The 21,515-nt window shown below is 40.3% G+C and overlaps 1 protein-coding gene across 1 annotated transcript in view; it reads left to right on the top strand.

Annotated features, from left to right (window-relative positions):
• Positions 1 to 21,515, top strand: part of BEND2 (BEN domain containing 2) — a 105,365-nt gene that overhangs the window by 7,006 nt on the left and 76,844 nt on the right. Inside the window, exons 2-3 of the mRNA XM_065901064.1 lie at positions 477 to 659; positions 7,239 to 7,399. Coding sequence (XP_065757136.1) covers positions 477 to 659; positions 7,239 to 7,399 — 344 coding nt within the window. The remainder of the gene's footprint in view (positions 1 to 476; positions 660 to 7,238; positions 7,400 to 21,515) is intronic.

The following is a 21,515-nucleotide window of genomic DNA, read 5'->3' as shown; positions in this document are numbered from 1 at the left end:
CTTTGTTAAACATTTCTTACATCTTCTCGATCTTTGCCTGCATTCGTTTTCTGCGGTCCTGGATCATCTTCACTATCATTATTTTGAATTCTTTTTCTGGAAGGTTGCCTCTCTCCACTTCATTTAGTTGTTTTTCTGGGGTTTTGTCTTGTTCCTTCATCTGGTACATAGCCCTCTGCCTTTTCATCTTTCTGTGGTCCAGTTCCTTAAAGGAGAAGAAATTTATTGCTCTATAGAATTGGAAGTCCTAGAAATAATACTATTTGTGTGTGTGTACGTACACATATATCTCAAAGCTTCATACTAAGCAGTTGATTTCTTAGCTAACTTGAAATTAGAGATATGCAAATACTTCATGTAATTTTTTTCAGCTAAAATGTTTTTTAAACACTCCGTAACTTTATAAGGTAGTTTCCTCTAGAAACCTTTAATTTAATTTGGTATCTAATCTACCCTTTCTCTTTGCTTCTTCTTAGCTTATATTACTATAGCTCTTGAAGAGGACAGTGATGCCAATGATGATGCTGATCTTGTGATGGTAGAAGATTCTGATACAGAGGTTACTGAGAACATAGTTTCCAGTGATGAAGTGTTGACTATACAACCAGATTTTGAAGGCGACAATGATACCTCTGAGGAACCATCCCAGTTGTCATATGGTAATTTTGTTAAGTTTCCTCCTGTGTGAAATTTTGCTCCCTGGTCCTCATTTCCAGTAAATTGCTTAAATATTCCTCTAATTTTTACATTAATTAGTTATTATCAGAGGGCAAAGCTTTGTGTTAATAGCACAGTGTTTACTTGTGCTTTCATTTTCCCTTCATTTAAGCTTTGTCATGTCTCCTTTTCTATTTTTGTTCTACGGGGAGTGGGGAGGTAGCCTTGGAAAGTGTTGGGGAGAATATATTTTGTTTCTGAAAAATTATTTATACCTGGCAACTAAAATTATAACTATTTGGGGGCAAAGCAAAAACTGAACTTATGGGAGAAACATCTTGGGCCAAGAGTCCGTGGAACAGATGAGATGATTGTCTTTGTTGAAGATCTCAAAGAATCAACAAAAAACTCCCAAGCAATTATAGCAAGATTCTCAGGATACAAGGTTAATATGCAAAAGTCAATCCCTTTCCTATATACAAGCAGTAAACAAATGAAACTTGAAATTAAAAACACAGCATCATTTACATTAGCACCCAAAAAAGAGTCCCTGGAAAGTAGAATCCTGCAACCAGAACTCTAGCTACTTGTCCTTTCAGTGGTTGCTTCTCAACCACAAATAGAAGGAAATGGGAGGCCATTCACCTCCTCACTTATACACAGAGCCAAGAGATGTTAACCCCTTGGGAACATTCCTTCAGTAACTATATGACAGTATGCTCTTTGCCATTTGCTTAGAGACTTGAGTTTCCTACTCTTTAAAACATTGAAGTATCGTTGCTTAGATTAGAGGTCAGCAAACTTTTTCTGTAAAGGACCGGATAGTAAATATTTTAGGATTTGCAGTTGTAAGGGCTCTGTTGCAACTACTCAGCTCTGCTGTTGAATTGTGAAAACAACATTATATTAGCAGACGAGTATGGCTGTGTTCCAGTAAAACTTTATGGACAGTGAAATTTGAATTTCCTATAATTTTTCCATTTCATGGAATATTCTTTTGTGTTTTTTAAAATTTAAAACTTAAAAATGTGAAAAAAAACCCACCAAAAAATAAAACCATTCTTGGCTCCTGGGCTATACAGAAACAGGCAGCAGGGTGGGTTTGGTCTACAGGCTGTAGTTTGCCAACCCCTGGTCTAAATGATGCCAAAAGTCATTTGATACCACTTGTTATCAGTTTTGGTTTTAAAACTATATTCAAGACCAACAGGATGCTTTCTTAGTGTATTACAAAACATCTGACTGACTCCTTGATAGTAGGGAAAGAACTAGAGGAGAATTTTCAATTGTGGATGCCCTTTGATATCTCATTTCTACTTCTAGGAATTTATCCCATACAACTACTTGCAGAAGTGCACGACTGTTCAGCAGCGTTCTTTGCAAGAGGGAAACTTTAGAAGTAACTTAAATATCCATGAATTGGGGACTGGTTAAATAAATCATGCATGGCCTATCTGCATGATAGGAAACTGAGAAGCTGTTAAAACTGATTGCAGTATACCTAAAGGTATTAGTTTGGAAAGACTAATACATGTTTAGTGGAAAAAGGAGGTTGCAGAGCAGTACTTATAGTTGGATCCTTTTAATCTATCTAACTGACATAAAAATTCAGGATAGGAGATTTCAGAAAAGGCGGCTAGGTAATTTTTTTATTGTGGTAAAATATATATAACATTATATTTATCATTTTAATCATTTGTAAGTGTTCAAAGTAGCATTTGACAGCCTAATAGCTCTGGCTAAAATTTTCAGTACAATATTGATAGCAGTGGTGAAAACGGGCATCCTTGTCTTGCTCCTAATCTCAGGGGAAAAGCTTTCAGGTCATTCACCATTGAATGTGACGTTAGCTGTGGGTTTTCATAAATACCCTTTATCTAGTTGTGGAATTTTCCCTTTGTTCCTAGTTTTCTGAGAATTTTTTTTTTTTCGGTACGCGGGCCTCTCACCGTTGTGGGCTCTCCTGTTGCGGAGCACGGGCTTCGGACGCGCAGGCTCAGCGGCCATGGCTCATGGGCCCAGCCACTCCGCGGCATGTGGGATCTTCCCGGACCGGGGCACGAACCTGTGTCCCGTGCGTTGGCAGGCAGACTCCCAACCACTACGCCACCAGGGAAGCCCTCTGAGAATTTTTATAATGAAATGATGTTGGATTTTGTCAGATTCCTTTTTGGCATCAATTGAGATGATCATGTGTTTTTTCCCCCCTTTATTATATTAATGTGATGTGTTACATTGATTGTTTTTCTTATGTTGAACCACCCTTGCATTCCTGGGATAAATCCCTCTTGGTCATGGTGAATAATCCTTTTTTGTTTTTGTTTTTTTTTTTTTTTTACATTTTGACTGTGCCACGTGGCATGCGGGATCTTCGTTCCCCAACCAGGGATTGAACCTGCAGCCCCTGCAGTGGAAGCACAGAGTCTTAACCACTGGGCTGCCAGGGAAGTCCCTGAATAATACTTTTAACATGCTGTTGGATTAGACTTGCTAATATTTTTTTGAGGATTTTTACATCTATGTTCATAAGGGATGTTGGTCTTTTTCTTTTCTTGTAATGTCTTTATCTGGCTTTGGTATCACGGTAATTCTTCAGTTTTTTGGAAGAGTTTGAGAAGGATTGGTGTGTTAATTCTTCTTTAAATGTTTGGTAGAATCCAGCAGTGAAGCCCTCTGGTCCAGACCTTTTCTTTACTGGGAGGTTTGTGATGACTGACTCAGTCTCTTCACTTGTTATAGGTCTGTTGAGATTTTCTATTTTTTCTTGAGTCAGTTTAGATAAAATTTTAAATTATAAGGACAAATTGTCTTCTCATATGCCAGCATCAAGCAATTTAGAAAATATATAGGAAAAAAACCCAATTGATAATGGCTACAAACAAATATTTAAAATTATAAGGAATAAACAAATAAAAAGTAGCAGAACCTATATGAAAGGAAAGAAAATACTTTACTGAGGGTCATAAAAGAAGGCTTAAGTGGAGAGACACAAAGTGTTCCTGGATGAGAAAAAATACTTTAGTGTACCTTTAAAAAAAACCTTGGGAAAACCTGTTTAAGGGACAAGTGGTAATTTACCATATCAAATGCACAAAACGTTTAAAAGGACAATTATCGAAATACTATGATACTAGTTTTGAAACGGAGCCAGATTTAATGCAATAGGAACAGAACAAAGAATTTAGAGTTAATATACTACAGTATATTAATATGAGAGACGTATTACATAGTAAATCATGCTGGTACAAATGGTTAACTGTTAGGAGTAGGGAAGCCCACTGGGTTTTGCCTCACGTCACAAATAATTTCAAGTTGGATTAGACAGCTGAATATCTAGTAAATGAAAGTATGGAAAACTAGAAGAAAATATAGTTGAATGTTTTTCCTAATCCTAGTGAAAGATTGTGTATAGAAGTAGTTCGAGAAGTCACAAAAATATTAATGAATTTGATGAAATTAAAAATAAAGAACCACTCCCTCTCTCAAAAGCATCAGGCTTCAAAAATCACATCACTACCTGGGAAAAGTATTTGCCGAAAATATACATTTTCCAGAGTTATTATCCTTAAGATAGCAAGACCTCACACAAATCAAACAGGAAACACTGAAACCCCAATAGGGCAATGATCAGAGGACATGAAAAATAACAAGTCACAGAACAGGAAATCTTAATAGATAGCAAACACCTAAAAATATTCAACTGCATTAGTAGCAAGAGAAATGCAAATTAAAATGGGATATAAAAATGGTATAGAAAAACTTTCATCTATCAAATTAGAAATTTTTAAATGATTCATTTTAGTGATAATGGAGAAAAACCATTGTACTTCAGTTTTCTATGAATGTAAATTAGTACAACCTTTTTGGACATTTTGGCAGCACCTATCAGCCACTGAAATGCTCATAGCCTTTGACCTACTGACTCTTCTATATATACATTATAAAGAACTATTCAGAGATGTACATAAATATTTACATTTGAATGTGTACACATCATTATAGCAAAATAATGAGCAATTGGAAGCCGTATTAATGTCCTACAACAGAAAACAGATAACATAACCTATGGACATACACATGATGGAATATTATGCAGGCATTTAAAATATATATATATATTTTTTTCGGTTCGCGGGCCTCTCACTGTTGTGGCCTCTCCCGTTGCAGAGCACAGGCTCCGGACGCGCAGGCTCAGCGGCCATGGCTCACAGGCCCAGCCGCTCTGCGGCATGTGGGATCTTCCCGGACCGGGGCACGAACCCGTGTCCCCTGCATCGGCAGACGGACTCTCAACCACTGCGCCACCATGGAAGCCCCTAAAATATTTTTAAAATTATAAATGACATACAAAATTGCTCAGAATACATGTACAATATGAGTCAAACTACTATATAAAATATATAGAGGGCTTCCCTGGTGGCGCAGTGATTAAGAATCCGCTTGCCAATGCAGGGGACACAAATTTGAGCCCTCGTCCAGGAAGATCCCACATGCTGCGGAGCAACTAAGCCCGTGCGCCACAACTACCGAGCCTGTGCTCTAGAGCCCGCGAGCCACAACTTCTGAAGCCCGCATGCCTTGAGCCTGTGCTCGGCAACAAGAGAAGCCACCGCAATGAGAAGCCCGTGCACCGCAACGAAGAGTAGCCCCCACTCACCGCAAGTAGAGAAAGCCCGCGTGCAGCAACAAAGACTCAATGCAGCCAAAACAAATAAATAAAATAAATTTATAAAAAAAAAACACAAAAATTAAAAAATAAAATATATAGATAGTAAGAAAACAAGAAGGAAATATATCTAAGGGTTATGATATTCTTAGTGATGGATTACTTTATTTAGATTCTGAATTTTTTATAAAGAGCTTAATTTTAGGTTGACTTTTTATAGAAATCTATCACATACAAAAATATGCACAAATCATAAATATGCAGCTTAAATAATTTTCTAATTAATACACACATATAACCAACACTGAGCCCCCCAGAATCAGCTCTCACCTCCCTTTCAGTCACTACTCTCTTGCAAGGTAGCGCTATCCTGACATCTTCCACCATTGATTATATTTGCCTGTCTTTAGATTGAGCTTTAGCTCAATTGAATTATACACTATTCTTTTAGGTTCCTGAACCCAATTCCAGTGTGTGTGTTGGATCTCCCACACAACAGCAAGCAATTCTTGGACACCAGCAGCTTGTCTGAGAATTCAACTCAATTCTGACATTATCTATTGTAGATAGTGTCAGATTCCACAGGTTGAGGGCTCAGTCTTACAGGACTGCTCCCTGCCACCCCTCCTCATACCCCAGTCACAAGCCCAGGCTGTCACCTGTGCTTCTGACCTACTTGCTATAAATCAGAGGTTCCCACAACCTCCTGCTTGGGTTCAATTAATTTTCTAGAGCAGCTCACAGAACTCAGGGAAACATTTTACTTACTAGAATAACAGTTTATTATAAAAGGACATAACTCAGGAACAGTATAGAACTAAATATACACACTTTTTTTTTTTTTTTTTTTGCGGTACGCGGGCCTCTCACTGCTGTGGCCTCTCCCGTTGCGGAGCACAGGCTCCGGACGTGCAAGCCCAGCGGCCATGGCTCACGGGCCCAGCCGCTCTGCGGCATGTGGGATCTTCCCGGACCGGGGCACGAACCCATGTCTCCTGCATCGGCAGGCGGACTCTCAACCACTGTACCACCAGGGAAGCCCAAGAGTCTTGAACTCCTCTGATTTCTTGCTTCTGAGCCTTTGTTCCTTAGTATCTCCACTATAGAATGAAAGGGAAACAGGAAAGGAGGTAAAACTCGAAACCCTTCGTTCCGCCTCATTCCTGCCCTGGCTCAGGATGGATAAAGGGAACCTAGCTCTCTCATTAACGCCCCTCCCAGTACTGTGATGCTAGCGTTCAAATCTACTACGAGATATGATATGACAGCATTGCACTCAACGTCTTCCTGGTGGCAGAGATGAATGACTCAGAACCATAACCGAGCCTACATAATTCTAGAAGAGTTTTTGGCTTATTTTTCACATACAGTCCTTTAGGTTTAATTTAAAATTTAACTACAGAAGCAATCATAATCTTAGCACTGAAATGACCTTAGACGTAATCTCACCCAGTTTTCACCGAGCAGGGGAGGAGGCGATGTCTTTAGTGGTCTTTCCAGGCCGCACCGTGGTGGGCGGCCCAAGCCACAAGAGACTCCTGACTCACATTTGGAGGCCCGCAGTCTCCCTGAGTAAAAAGCTTCTGAGCTCCTTGACAAAAGCAGTTAGGACTCATATGCTCTGTTGTTCATTTGTCTCCAGCACTTACTCTGTAGCCTTTAGGTTGTGGAGCATCCGCTTCACAATTTGGAAATGTGTTCGATCTGGATTCTTATTCCTACGCGTGGGCAATAAAACCCTTCACTTTTTAAAGGTTTATTCTAAATCACTAATGGAAGAATTCTCATTTTGTCGCTCTCTAAACTTTAGCCAGGACTCCAATTCAGCTTGAGTTGGTATTCTGAGAACATATCCATGTTAAGTTTATTAAGGCAGTAAGTGGGTGAAGTAACTTTTTTATGCCTTGCTTTTCAGGAGTTGAAGGTTTAGCAGAGCTAGGTGACCAACCAGTTTCACAAATGAACCGTCTAGCAAATTTAAGAAGATGTGACCCCTACTCAGCGGAAACGGAGTTCATCCCGTTGCGCAAAAAAGCGCGATTATCTATTCCAGGAGAGGATAACATGGATTGTATGGTAAAATGAAAATCTTTCTGTTTTTCATTCTGCTTTATTTCTTTTTAATAGATTGAGTTTAATTTCATACAGTGAAATGCACAGATCTTTAAGTGTATATAGTTCAATGAGTTTTGACAAATATGTACGCTCACCCCTCATCAAGGTAAGAACATTTCCATCATCCCAGAAATTTCCCTCATGCCTATTCCCAGTAAGTCCCCACCCCCTGAACCTTGGCGAAATACCATTTGGATGTTTTTTTCCATCATAGATTAGTTTTGCCTATTCTAGAACTTTATGTAAATAGAATCATATAGTGTGCACTCTTTTGTGTCATGGTCTCTTTTCCTTAGAGTAATGTTTGGAAATTCATCTGGTTGTAGCATTCCCATTTATTGCTAAGTAATATTCTGTTGTATGAATATCCATGATTTGTTTATCCCTTCTCCTTCTGATGGACATTAGGGTTGTTTCCAGTTTTCGGCTATTATGAGTAAAGTGGCTGTGATATTATGGAAGTCTCTTTGTGAACATATATTTACGTTTAATTTGGGTAAATGCTCAGGAGTGGAAATACTGGGTCACAGGGTAGATTAAAGTTTATGAGAAACTGCCAAACAGTTTTCTGAAGTGGTTGTGTTGTTTTACATTTTCATCATTTTCTGCTATGCTTCTAAATCTTTGAAGTTGAATAAAATAGATTATTAAACTATATATAATTAAACTTAACAGAAAATGCATTTATTTACTTACATAAGGATGAAGATAGTAATACCACCTAATCAGTACAGGCAATTCTCTTAACTTCTATCAGCCCCAATATTTTAATCTTTGGGGGGATAATGTTATTTGCCTCCCAAGAGCCATGGTTTCTGACATAATTATGTGAAAGCACTTTGATAAGCATAAAGCATTAATAGAAGGGTAAGATGACAATATTGTTTTTATTATTACTAATCTATATTATGATTCCATATAATTTTTACTGCCTAATAAGTTTGTAATGCGGGCTAATTCAGATAATTTTTTAAAACAAAGACATTGATAACTACTTGGTATATTTCTATTAAAATTATCCTTATAGTCCATAATTCATCCTTAAAATAGTTATTATAATTAAATCAAATGGTTATTTGCTGTTTATTTATTTATACTCTATTTTATTCCAGAAAAGGATTTAAGGTGTCTTAGAGGTTAATTTATTAAGAAACATAGGTGCTTATGTGCTTCCTATTTTGTCCACAGAGTGTCACTGTTGGATTATTTGAAAATTAAAAGCCATATAACGTTTGGTTCTTCGTGGTTAGAAATATTTGCTTTTAAAGCAGTTCTGGTGCCGGATTACTGGAAGACTAGTCTTTCCATCCTGAAGTACGTAAGGGGTTAAGCTTGATGGAAAATGTTATCTTAAGTGTAGTTGACTTAATGAGAAAATAGTTCTGCAAATATCTTTCCATGTTGTTGTAGTATTTGCAGCGGGCAGAGGTCCTTTAGGCCTTTGGTGCTTCCTCTTTTTTAATAATAAATTTATTTATTTATTTTTTGGCTGCGTTGGGCCTTCATTGCTGTGCATGGGCTTTCTTTAGTTGCGGCGAGTGGGGGCTACTCTTCGTGGCGGTGTGCGGGCTTCTCATTGCGGTGACTTCTCTTTGTTGCGGGGCACAGGCTCTAGGCACGTGGGCTTCAGTAGTTGTGGCTCACGGGTTCTAGAGTGCAGGCTCAGTAGTTGTGGCACACGGGCTTAGTTGCTCCGCGGCATGTGGGATCTTCCTGGACCAGGGTTCGAACCCGTGTACCCTGCATTGGCAGGTGGAATCTTAACCATTGCGCCACCAGGGTAGTCCCCCTTTGGTGCTTCTTGAAAGCGAAATTCAAGTCCTAAAACTTTTCTTTCAGTTCCTTCTGTTATATTTCCTTTTGGTTTATTAATAAATCCTTCCTATACAAAAACATGAACACCTCATTGTAAAGAAGGTGGAAGTGTCATTAATGAATGTACATCAGACTGAATATTTAAGTAATATTAATTTATAATTGCCAAATATATTTACATTTACTATCATAAAGACAATGATTAAAATTCTTTTTCAGCCTTCATTGACTATGGAGTACCTCTGAACTGTGAGCCCAAGGAAATATTTCTCTCACATGAGCAGTTTACCATTTTATTTTCCTCTTTTCCTTATCTGATAGAAATTCATAGCAGTTTTGTACCCTGTTTCAGTAGCTTTTCTAATTTTTGAAATACTTTTAGATTTATGGAAGAGTTGCAAATATATTACAAAGAGTTCTTGTGTATACACTTCCCTTCCCTTAATGTTAACTGACCTGTATAATTTAAAGTTATGGCAATTGTTTAACCACAGTACAGTTTTCAAAACCAGGATATTAACATTGATACCTTACAATAAGCTAAACTGCATCCTTGTTTGAATTTCACTATCCCCCCCACAATGTCCTTTTTCTGTTCCAGGATCCGATCCAGTATCCCAGATGGAAATTAGTTGTGTCTCTTTAGTTTCTTCCAATCTGTGACAACTCCTTATTCTTTCCTTCTCTTTTGTGACCTTGACATGTTTTTTTTTTTTTTTAAGGTACATGGGCCTCTCTCTGTGTGGCCTCTCCCGTTGCGGAGCGCAGGCTCCGGACGCGCAGGCTCCGGACGCGCAGGCTCAGAGGCCATGGCTCACGGGCCTAGCCGTTCCGCGGCATGTGGGATCTTCCTGGACCAGGGCACGAACCCGTGTCCCCTGCATCGGCAGGCGGACTCTCAACCACTGCGCCACCAGGGAAGCCCACCTTGACATTTTTGATGAGTGTACCGATCAGTTATTTTGTAAAATGTCTCTCGATTTTGATATGTCTGATATTTTCTCTTGAATAGATTAAGATTATGCATTTTTGGCGAGAACGCCACACAAACCGTGTTGTCTCCTCATTGAATCATATCAGGAGTATGAGGTGTCCATATATCTTTTTACTGGTGATGTTAACATCAATCATCTGGTGTCTTCTGGATTTTTTTCACTGTAAAATTACTATTTTCCCTTTGTAATTAATAAATATCTTAGGTAGGAGTGTACTTTGAGACTATGCTAATATCCTGTCCTCAACTTTTTGCCCTGTGTTGAGTTAGCTCATGGATCTCACCTGCAGCATTCAGCACTGTGGTGTTTGCCTAATGGTGACTTTCTATTTCCCTTATTCCTTTGTATTTATTAATTGGAATTGATTTGTAACGAATAACTGTCCTGTCTCCCCCATTTATTTATTCATTCAATTACATATTTTATATCAATATGTACGCATGGGCATTTATTGTATTATATAAATTATAATCCAATATTATCACTATTTTATTGATCAAATTTTCCAGCTTTGGCTATCAGGAGCTCCTTCCAGTTGCCTCGTGTGACCTTTTGACATGCCCCCACTTCTTTTTTGAGCAATTCCTTTTTTTCTGACATCACAAGGTGTTGTAGTCTCATTTATACTTTCCCTGTTCCAGCTCTGGAATTCACCTCTCTTCAAGGAGTTCTGGTTCCTTTTATTGGAGAGTGGTATTTAGAAACCAAGATCTAGACACTAGGTGTGTTCATTGCTACTCTTGTGTCATTGATTTTAGTCCCTCTTAGTGGACAGAGCTAGGAAATAAGTGTATGTCTACTAATCCAGGCATACACATATATTTATATTTCTATATCTATTTTTATATATATTATAAACTATGTGTTCATACTGATATTCAGGAGCTTCTTTTAAACTTAGGTTCCTATATAGTAACTTCCTTCCTTTAGTCCTTTTTTTAATCGGCTCTTATCTTTTTCATTCTCATGATTGTGAGGTTTGCTTTTACTTTATCTCTGCTTTATATTGTAGACATCTGAAATCCTTTCAGAATGTAGGTAAAAAAGAAAAACAATTAAAATAGGGAAATATATATTTCTAGTGCTTTATTTGGCTTCTAGAGATATTAAGCATTGACTCACTTATTTTCATGATATTAATAGGAGAGCAGTGCATCTGTAGTTTTCTATGATGAAAATCATCGTAGCCAACTTACGGAACTCCAGCACTATTGTGAGGTATCAAAGTTGTCTCTTAAATGTAGTTTTCCAAAATATTGAGCTAAAATTTTCTTTACCTCATTTAATGTCATTGGACTATTAATAGAAATTTTGCTATGCCAAGTTCTCTATGATTATCACTCCATTGTGATACATTTAAAAAATATCTACTTAGAACAACATCCCTAGGTGAAAAACTTGAAATAAAAATATGGCTTTTGTACCTTAAAAAATATAGCCCATAACTGGTCAAGTGTAGTTAAGTGTCTTGCATCTAGACTGTTCGATATTGAATTTCTCCAATATTCTCCTTTTTTTTTTTTTTTTTTTTTTTTTTTTTGGCGGTACGCGGGCCTCTCACTGTTTTGGCCTCTCCCGTTGTGGAGCACAGGCTCCGGACGCGCAGGCTCAGCGGCCATGGCTCACGGGCCCAGCCGCTCCGCGGCATGTGGGATCCTCCCGGACCGGGGCACGAACCCGTGTCCCCTGCATTGGCAGGCGGACTCTCAACCACTGCGCCACCAGGGAAGCCCAACCCACCATTTTAAAAAGAGTTTATCTTCCATAGTTTTGAGGGGATTTTTGTAAAAATTGACGTGTTGGTGGAGATTGATAGAAGTATGTAATTATCAAGGATTTTGTGAGCGGCATACCCTAGAAGCAATGAACATTTATAAACAAATACATGTTTCTTAACATATAAAAAAGTTTCTTGAATACAATGAACATACTTTGAAAAGTAAAAAATGTTTATGGGAGTCTTTATCATTATAGAGAACAGCAGTGGAATACTTAAAGGGAACATGTCTTGTCTTCCAGGGAAGGATGTACAGAGAGTGGGAATGCAGGGACGACGTAGGGAGTTCTGATTTTTGAGCAGTGCTCTCCCCTGCTTGCTTTACATCAGCTTCCACGATGAACTGGGTTGACACTGCTCTGCCAGGGCCTTCTGAGCGATTGTGCAAGATGTGTTGGGATAGAGTATCTCCGCTAAGACATGCCCAGGTTCCAAAGTCACAGCTAAGGGATGCTCTCCATTTCTCCTAATGTGCTAGCTCCCTCCTTTCTTCGGCGCCTTCCCTTACCAGTCTAGACCACATGGTGCAGCACCTCCATCTGTTCTTCTTTTTTTTTTTTAAACATCTTTATTGGGGTATAATTGCTTTACAATGGTGTGTTAGTTTCTGCTTTATAACAAAGTGAATCAGCTATACATATACATATGTTCCCATATGTTTTCCCTCTTGCGTCTCCCTCCCTCCCACTCTCCCCATCCCACCCCTCCAGGCTGTCACAAAGCCCCGAGCTAATATCCCTGTGCCTTGCGGCTGCTTCCCCCTAGCTATCTACCTTACTACGTTTGTTAGTGTGTATATGTCCATGACTCTCTCTCGCCCTGTCAAAACTCACCCTTCCCCCTCCCCATATCCTCAAATCCGTTCTCCAGTAGGTCTGCATCTTTATTCCTGTCTTACCCCTAGGTTCTTCATGACATTTTTTTCCCTTAAATTCCATATATATGTGTTAGCATACGGTATTTGTCTTTTTCTTTCTGACTTACTTCACTCTGTATGACAGACTCTAGGTCTATCCATCTCATTACAAATAGCTCAATTTCATTTCTTTTTAAGGCTGAGTAATATTCCATTGTGTATATGTGCCACATCTTCTTTATCCATTCATCCGATGATGGGCGCTTAGGTTGTTTCCATCTCCGGGCTATTGTAAATAGAGCTGCAATGAACATTTTGGTACATGACTCTTTTTGAATTTTTGTTTTCTCAGGGTATATGCCCAGTAGTGGGATTGCTGGGTCATATGGTAATTCTATTTGTAGTTTTTTAAGGAACCTCCATACTGTTCTCCATAGTGGCTGAACCAATTCACATTCCCACCAGCAGTGCAAGAGTGTCCGCTTTTCTTCACACCCTCTCCAGCATTTATTGTTTCTAGATTTTTTGATGATGGCCATTCTGACTGGTGTGAGATGATATCTCATTGTAGTTTTGATGTGCATTTCTCTAATGATTAATGATGTTGAGCATTCTTTCATGTGTTTGTTGGCATTCTGTATATCTTCTTCGGAGAAATGTCTGTTTAGGTCTTCTGCCCATTTTTGGATGGGGTTGTTTGTTTTTTTGTTATTGAGCTGCATGAGCTGCTTGTAAATTTTGGAGATTAATCCTTTGTCAGTTGCTTCATTTGCAAATGTTTTCTCCCATTCTGAGGGTTGTCTTTTGGTCTTGATTATGGTTTCCTTTGCTGTGCAAAAGCTTTGAAGTTTCATTAGGTCCCATTTGTTTATTTTTGTTTTTATTTCCATTACTCTAGGAGGTGGGTCAGAAAGGATCCTGCTGTGATTTATGTCATAGAGTGTTCTTCCTATGTTTTCCTCTAAGAGTTTGATAGTTTCTGGCCTTACATTTAGGTCTTTAATCCATTTTGAGCTTATTTTTGTGTATGGTGTTAGGGAGTGATCTAATCTCATACTTTTACATGGACCTGTCCAGTTTTCCCAGCACCATTTATTGAAGAGGCTGTCCTTTCTCCACTGTACATTCCTGCCTCCTTTATCAAAGATAAGGTGTCCATATGTGCGTGGGTTTATCTCTGGGCTTTCTGTCCTGTTCCACTGATCTATCTTTCTGTTTTTGTGCCAGTACCATACTGTCTTGATTACTGTTGCTTTGTAGTATAGTCTGAAGTCAGGGAGCCTGATTCCTCCAGCTCCTTTTTTCGTTCTCAAGATTGCTTTGGCTATTCGGGGTCTTTTGTGTTTCCATACAAATTGCGAAATTTTTGGTTCTAGTTCTGTGAAAAATGCCAGTGGTAGTTTGATAGGGATTGCATTGAATCTGTAGATTGCTTTGGGTAGTAGAGTCATTTTCACAATGTTGATTCTTCCCATCCAAGAACATGGTATATCTCTCCATCTATTTGTATCATCTTTAATTTCTTTCATCAGTGTCTTATAATTTTCTGCATACAGGTCTTTCGTATCCTTAGGTAGGTTTATTCCTAGATATTTTATTCTTTTTGTTGCAATGGTAAATGGGAGTGTTTCCTTGATTTCACTTTCAGATTTTTCATCATTAGTATATAGGAATGCCAGAGATTTCTGTGCATTAATTTTGTATCCTGCTACTTTGCGAAATTCATTGATTAGCGCTAGTAGTTTTCTGGTAGCATCTTTAGGATTCTCTATGTATAGTATCATGTCATCTGCAAACAGTGACAGCTTTACTTCTTCTTTTCCGATTTGGATTCCTTTTATTTCCTTTTCTTCTCTGATTGCTGTGGCTAAAACTTCCAAAACTATGTTGAATAAGAGTGGTGAGAGTGGGCAACCTTGTCTTGTTCCTGATCTTAGTGGAAATGCTTTCAGTTTTTCACCATTGAGGATGATGTTTGCTGTGGGCTTGTCATATATGGCCTTTATTATGTTGAGGAAAGTTCCCTCTATGCCTACTTTCTGGAGGGTTTTTATCATAAATGGGTGTTGAATTTTGTCGAAAGGTTTCTCTGCATCTATTGAGATGATCATATGGTTTTTCTCCTTCAATTTGTTAATATGGTTTATCACATTGGTAGATTTGCGTATATTGAAGAATCCTTGCATTCCTGGAATAAACCCCACTTGATCATGGTGTATGATCCTTTTAATGTGCTGTTGGATTCTGTTTGCTAGTATCTTGTTGAGGATTTTTGCATCTATGTTCATCAGTGATATTGGCCTGTAGTTTTCTTTCTTTGTGACATCCTTGTCTGGTTTTGGTATCAAGGTGATGGTGGCCTCGTAGAAGGAATTTGGGAGTGTTCCTCCCTCTGCTATATTTTGGAAGAGTTCGAGAAGGATAGGTGTTAGCTCTTCTCTAAACGTTTGATAGAATTCACCTGTGAAGCCATCTGGTCCTGGGCTTTTGTTTGTTGGAAGATTTTTAATCACAGTTTCAATTTCAGTGCTTGTGATTGGTCTGTTCATATTTTCTATTTCTTCCTGATTCAGTCTTGGCAGGTTGTGCATTTCTAAGAATTTGTCCATTTCTTCCAGATTGTCCATTTTATTGGCATAGAGTTGCTTGTAGTAATCTCTCATGATTTTTTTTATTTCTGCAGTGTCAGTTGTTACTTCTCCTTTTTCATTTCTAATTCTATTGATTTGAGTCTTCTCCCTTGTTTTCTTGATGAGTCTGGCTAGTGGTTTATCTCTTTTGTTTATCTTCTCAAAGAACCAGCTTTTAGTTTTATTGATCTTTGCTATCGTTTCCTTCATTTCTTTTTCATTTATTTCTGATCTGATTTTTATGATTTCTTTCCTTCTGCTAGCTTTGGGGCTTTTTTGTTCTTCTTTCTCTAATTGCTTGAGGTGCAAGGTTAGGTTGTTTATTCGAGATGTTTCCTGCTTCTTAAGGTGGGCTTGTATTGCTATAAACTTCCCCCTTAGAACTGCTTTTGCTGCATCCCATAGGTTTTGGGTCGTTGTGTCTCCATTGTCATTTGTTTCTAGGTATTTTTTTATTTCCTCTTTGATTTCTTCAGTGATCACTTCATTATTAAGTAGTGTATTGTTTAGCCTCCATGTGTTTGTATTTTTTACAGATCTTTTCCTGTAATTGATATCTAGTCTCATGGCGTTGTGGTCAGAAAAGATACTTGATACAATTTCAGTTTTCTTAAATTTACCAAGGCTTGATTTGTGACCCAAGATATGATCTATCCTGGAGAATGTTCCATGAGCACTTGAGAAAAATGTGTATTCTGTTGTTTTTGGATGGAGTGTCCTATAAATATCAATTAAGTCCATCTTGTTTAATGTATCATTTAAAGCTTGTGTTTCCTTATTTATTTTCATTTTGGATGATCTGTCCGTGGGTGAAAGTGGGGTGTTAAAGTCCCCTACTATGAATGTGTTACTGTCAATTTCCCCTTTTATGGCTGTTAGCATTTGCCTTATGTATTGCGGTGCTCCTATGTTGGGTGCATAAATATTTACAATTGTTATATCTTCTTCTTGGATCGATCCCTTGATCATTATGTAGTGTCCTTCTTTATCCCTTTTAATAGTCCTTATTTTAAAGTCTATTTTGTCTGATATGAGAATTGCTACTCCAGCTTTCTTTTGGTTTCCATTTGCATGGAATATCTTTTTCCATCCCCTTACTTTCAGTCTGTATGTGTCTCTAGGTCTGAGGTGGGTCTCTTGTAGACAGCATATATAAGGGTCTTGTTTTTGTATCCATTCAGCCAATCTGTGTCTTTTGGTGGGAGCATTTAGTCCATTTACATTTAAGGTAATTATCGATATGTATGTTCCTATTCCCATTTTCTATATTGTTTTGGGTTCGTTATTGTAGGTCGTTTCCTTCTCTTGCATTTCTTATCTAGAGAAGTTCCTTTAGCATTTGTTGTAAAGCTGGTTTGGTGGTGCTGAACTCTCTCAGCTTTTGCTTGTCTGTAAAGGTTTTAATTTCTCCATCAAATCTGAATGAGATCCTTGCTGGGTAGAGTAGTCTTGGTTGCAGGTTTTTCTCCTTCATCACTTTCAGTATATCCTGCCACTCCCTTCTGGCTTGTAGGGTTTCTGTTGAGAGATCAGCTGTTAACCTTATGGGGATTCCCTTGTGTGTTATTTGTTGTTTTTCCCTTGCTGCTTTTAATATGCTTTCTTTGTATTTAATTTTTGATAGTTTGATTAATATGTGTCTTGGCGTATTTCTCCTTGTATTTATCCTGTATGGGACTCTCTGTGCTTCCTGGACTTGATTAACTATTTCCTTTCCCATATTAGGGAAGTTTTCAACTATAATCTCTTCAAATATTTTCTCAGTCCCTTTCTTTTTTTCTTCTTCTTCTGGAACCCCTATAATTCGAATGTTGGTGTGTTTAATGTTGTCCCAGAGGTCTCTGAGACTGTCCTCAGTTCTTTTCATTCTTTTTTCTTTATTCTGCTCTGCAGTAGTTATTTCCACTACTTTATCTTCCAGGTCACTTATCCGTTCTTCTGCCTCAGTTATTCTGCTATTGATCCTATCTAGAGTACTTTTAATTTCATTTATTGCGTTGTTCATCGTTGCTTGTTTCATCTTTAGTTCTTGTAGGTCCTTGTTAACTGTTTCTTGCATTTTGTCCATTCTACTTCCAAGATTTCGGATCATCCTTACTATCATTATTCTGAATTCTTTTTCAGGTAGATTGCCTATTTCCTCTTCATTTGTTAGGTCTGGTGGGTTTTTATCTTGCTCCTTCATCTGCTGTGTGTTTTTCTGTCTTCTCATTTTGCTTATCTTACTGTGTTTGGGGTCTCCTTTTTGCAGGCTGCACGTTCGTAGTTCCCGTTGTTTTTGATGTCTGTCTCCAGTGGCTAAGGTTGTTTCAGTGGGTTGTGTAGGCTTCCTGGTGGAGGGGACTAGTGCCTGTGTTGTGCTGGATGAGGCTGGATCTTGTCTCTCTAGTGGGCAGGTTCACGTCTGGTGGTGTGTTTTGGGGTGTCTGTGGCCTTGTTATGATTTTAGGCAGCCTCTCTGCTAATGGGTGGGGTTGTGTTCCTGTTTTGCTAGTTGTTTGGCATAGGTTGTCCAGCACTGTGGCTTGCTGGTCGTTGAGTGAAGCTGGGTGCTGGTGTTAAGATGGAGGTCTCTGGGAGATTTCCACCGTTTAATATTATGTGGAGCTGGGAGGTCTCTTGTTGACCAGTGTCCTGAAGTTGGCTCTCCTACCTCAGAGGCAGAGCCCTGCCTCCTGGGCTGGAGCACCAAGAGCCTTTCATCCACACGGCTCAGAATAAAAGGGAGAAAAAGTAGAGAGAATTAGTAGAAGTATGAGGAAAGAAAGAAGGAAAGGAGGAAAGGAAGGAAGGAAGAAAGAAGCAAAGAAGGAAAGAAAGGAGGGAGGGAGGGAGGGAGGAAGGAAGGAAGGAAGGAGGGAAAGAAGGAGAAAATGTAGAGAGAATTAGTAGAAGTATGAGGAAAGAAAGAAGGAAAGGAGGAAAGGACGGAAGGAAGAAAGAAGCAAAGAAGGAAAGAAAGGAGGGAGGGAGGGAGGGAGGAAGGAAGGAAGGAGGGACAGAAGGAGAAAATGTAGAGAGAATTAGTAGAAGTATGAGGAAAGAAAGAAGGAAAGGAGGAAAGGAAGGAAGAAAGAAGCAAAGAAGGAAAGAAGGGAGGGAGGGAGGAAGGAAGGAAGGAGGGAAAGAAGGAAAAAAGACAGAAAGAAAGAAGATACAGTAAAAATAAAATAAAGTGTAATATAGTTATTGAACTAAAAAATATTTAGAAAAAAAAAAAAAGGGACGGATAGAACCCTAGGACAAATGTTGGAAGCAAAGCTATACAGAGAAAATCTTACACAGAAGCATACACATACACATTCACAAAGAGAGGCAAAGGGGGAAAAATCATAAATCCTGCTCCCAGAGACCACCTCCTCAACCTGGGGTGATTCGCTGTCTAAAGGACGGAAGGAAGGAAGGAAAGAAAGAAAGAAAGAACGAAGGTAAAGTACAATAAAGTTATTACAATTAAAATTAATTATTAAGAAAAAAAATTTTTTTTAAAAAAAAAACCATGGACGGATAGAGCCCTAGGACAAATGGTGGAAGCAAGAGTATACAGACAAGATCTCACACAGAAGCATACACGCAGACATTCACAAAAAGAGGAAAAGGGAAAAAAATCACAGATCTCGCTCCTAAATTCCCCCTCTTCAGTTTGGGCTCACTCCCTGTCTATTCAGGTATTCCACAATGCAGGGCACATCAAGTTGATCGTGGAGCTTCAATCCGCCGCCTCCGCGGCTGCCAGGAGAGACCTCCCCCTCTCCTCCCTGCTCTCACAGCTCACAGGAGCTCAGCTTTGTACCCGGCCCTGCCCCTGCGCGCAGGTCGCTGGAGGGCGTCTGTTTTTTGCTCAGACAGGACGGGGTTAAAGGAGCCGCTGATTCGGGAGCTCCGGCTCACTCAGGCCGGGGGTTGGGGGATGGGGGAAGGAGGGGCACTGCGTGCGGGGCGGGCCTGCGGCGGCAGAGGCGGCGTGACGCTGCGGCAGAGGCCGGCGTGACGTTGCACCAGCCTGAGACCCGCCGTGCGTACTCCCGGGGAAGTTGTCCCTGGATCCCGGGAACCTGGCAGTGGCGGCCTGCACAGGCTCCGCGGAAGAGGGGCGCGGAGAGTGACCTGTGCTCGCACACAGCCCCCCTGGTGGCGGCAGCAGCAGCCCCAGCGCCTCCCGCCCGTCTCTGGGGTCCGCGGTTCTAGCCGCGGCTCGCGCCCGTCTCTGGGGTTCGCGCTTCCAGCCGCGGCTCGCGCCCGTCTCGGGGGCTCGCGCCCTCATCCGCGGCTCGCGCCCGTCTCTGGGGTTCGCGCTTTTAGCCGTGGCTCGCGCCCGTCTCTGGAGTTCCTTTAAGCAGCGCTCTTAAACCCCTCTTCTCGCGCACCAGGAAACAAAGAGGGAAGAAAAAGTCTCTTGCCTCTTCGGCCGGTGCAGGCTTTTCCCCGAACTCGCTCCCGGCTAGCCGTGGCGCACCAACCCCTTCAGGTTATGTTCAAGCCGCCAACCCCAGTCCTCTCCCTGCGCTCTGTCCAAAGCCGAAACCCGAGCCTCAGCTCGCAGCCCCGCCCGCCCCGGCGGGTGAGCAGACAAGCCTCTCGGGTTGGTGAGTGCCGGTCGGCACCGATCGTCTGTGCAGGAATCTCCCCGCTTTGCCCTCCGCACCCGCCGCTGTGCACTACTCCGCGGTCCCCCATCTGTTCTTTTTTAATCCTCGCCCAGCACCCCCTTTAGTAAAACCCCAGCCCTGTCCAGGCTGGGAAGCAGAGGGGAGGACCTCCACTGGGGACTGGTGATCCTCAGACAACCCCGATCCTGTTCTCTTATTTCGTGGAGAAAATGGAGGGTGTGGAGCAGAAATCCCCTCCAAGTCCTGATTCCTCTCCCCACAGCCCTCACACTTGCCTGGATCCATCTCTGGCGACCTCCTTCCTGACCACTGGAGTGGGAAAAGTGTTTCCTCTGTAAGGCTAACACCTCTGCTGGTTTCTGCAACTGACCCTCTTTCCCTGTGCTCAGACACCTCCCTTCATCCCTCTGTCTCTTGTGTCTTCAGCCTCTGTCTCCATCACTCTCAGCGTAGTCATTCTCCCACAGGTTTAAAAAAACCACTTCTTTTTGCCTCCCATCCCTCTATAGCTGTCATCCTCTCTCTCTCCTTCCCATCATAACCCAGCTCTTTGATCGTCATTTATGTTCACTTTCTAAACATTTGACTTCCTGTTTTCTGTTTGGGTGTTTTTAATTTCTGTTTTAATATTTTTTATTGAAGTATAGCTGATTTGTAATATTGTGTTAGTTCCGGGTGTAGAGCATAGTAATTCGGGGGTTTTGCTGATTATATTCCATTATAGGTTGTTATAAGGTTTGGGGTATAATTCCCTGTGCTCTACAGTAAATCCTTGTTTATCGTTTTATGTATAGTAGTTTATGTCAGTTAATCCCATACTCCTAATTTGTTGGGTATTTTAGAATATACTGTTCCTTCTGCCCTGTATGCTCCTCTGTACATCTCTACCTAGTGAACACCTTCTCATCTTTTCATTCTCAGCGCAGATACCTCCTTCTTCGAGAATCCTGCCACGACTGTCAGGCTGGATTAGGTCTTGCTCTTCTGTGCACGCTTAGCCTCTTGTTCTTATCTGTAGCGTGGCAATGATACTACTACTAGATGATTGAGCACCATCAGACCAGTCATCATGGACTATTATTATTATGTTGGTATTAATACTGTAGCACGTTGTCTTGTCCTCAGCAGAACGGAGAGAGGATTTCATCCCGATTCTATTTATAAGGAAATTGAACAACAGAGAAGTTAAGTAACTTGAACCCAACTGTGTTCCCCTAGAGCCTGTGCTAGTTATTCAGGGCTGAGAGCCAGTGGGTCTCATGCTTCATCGTGCATCAGAATCACCTAGAGGGCTTGTGAAAACACAGATCACTGCCCTCGATCTCAGAGTTCCCAGTTCAGTAGATCTGAGGTGGGAGATTTTTCATTTCCAACAAGCTCGTAGATGGTGTTGA

Source organism: Phocoena phocoena, chromosome X (assembly GCF_963924675.1).
Source record: "Phocoena phocoena chromosome X, mPhoPho1.1, whole genome shotgun sequence".
Classification (NCBI taxonomy): Eukaryota; Metazoa; Chordata; class Mammalia; order Artiodactyla; family Phocoenidae; genus Phocoena; species Phocoena phocoena.
This window is presented reverse-complemented; position numbering and strand designations above follow the sequence as displayed.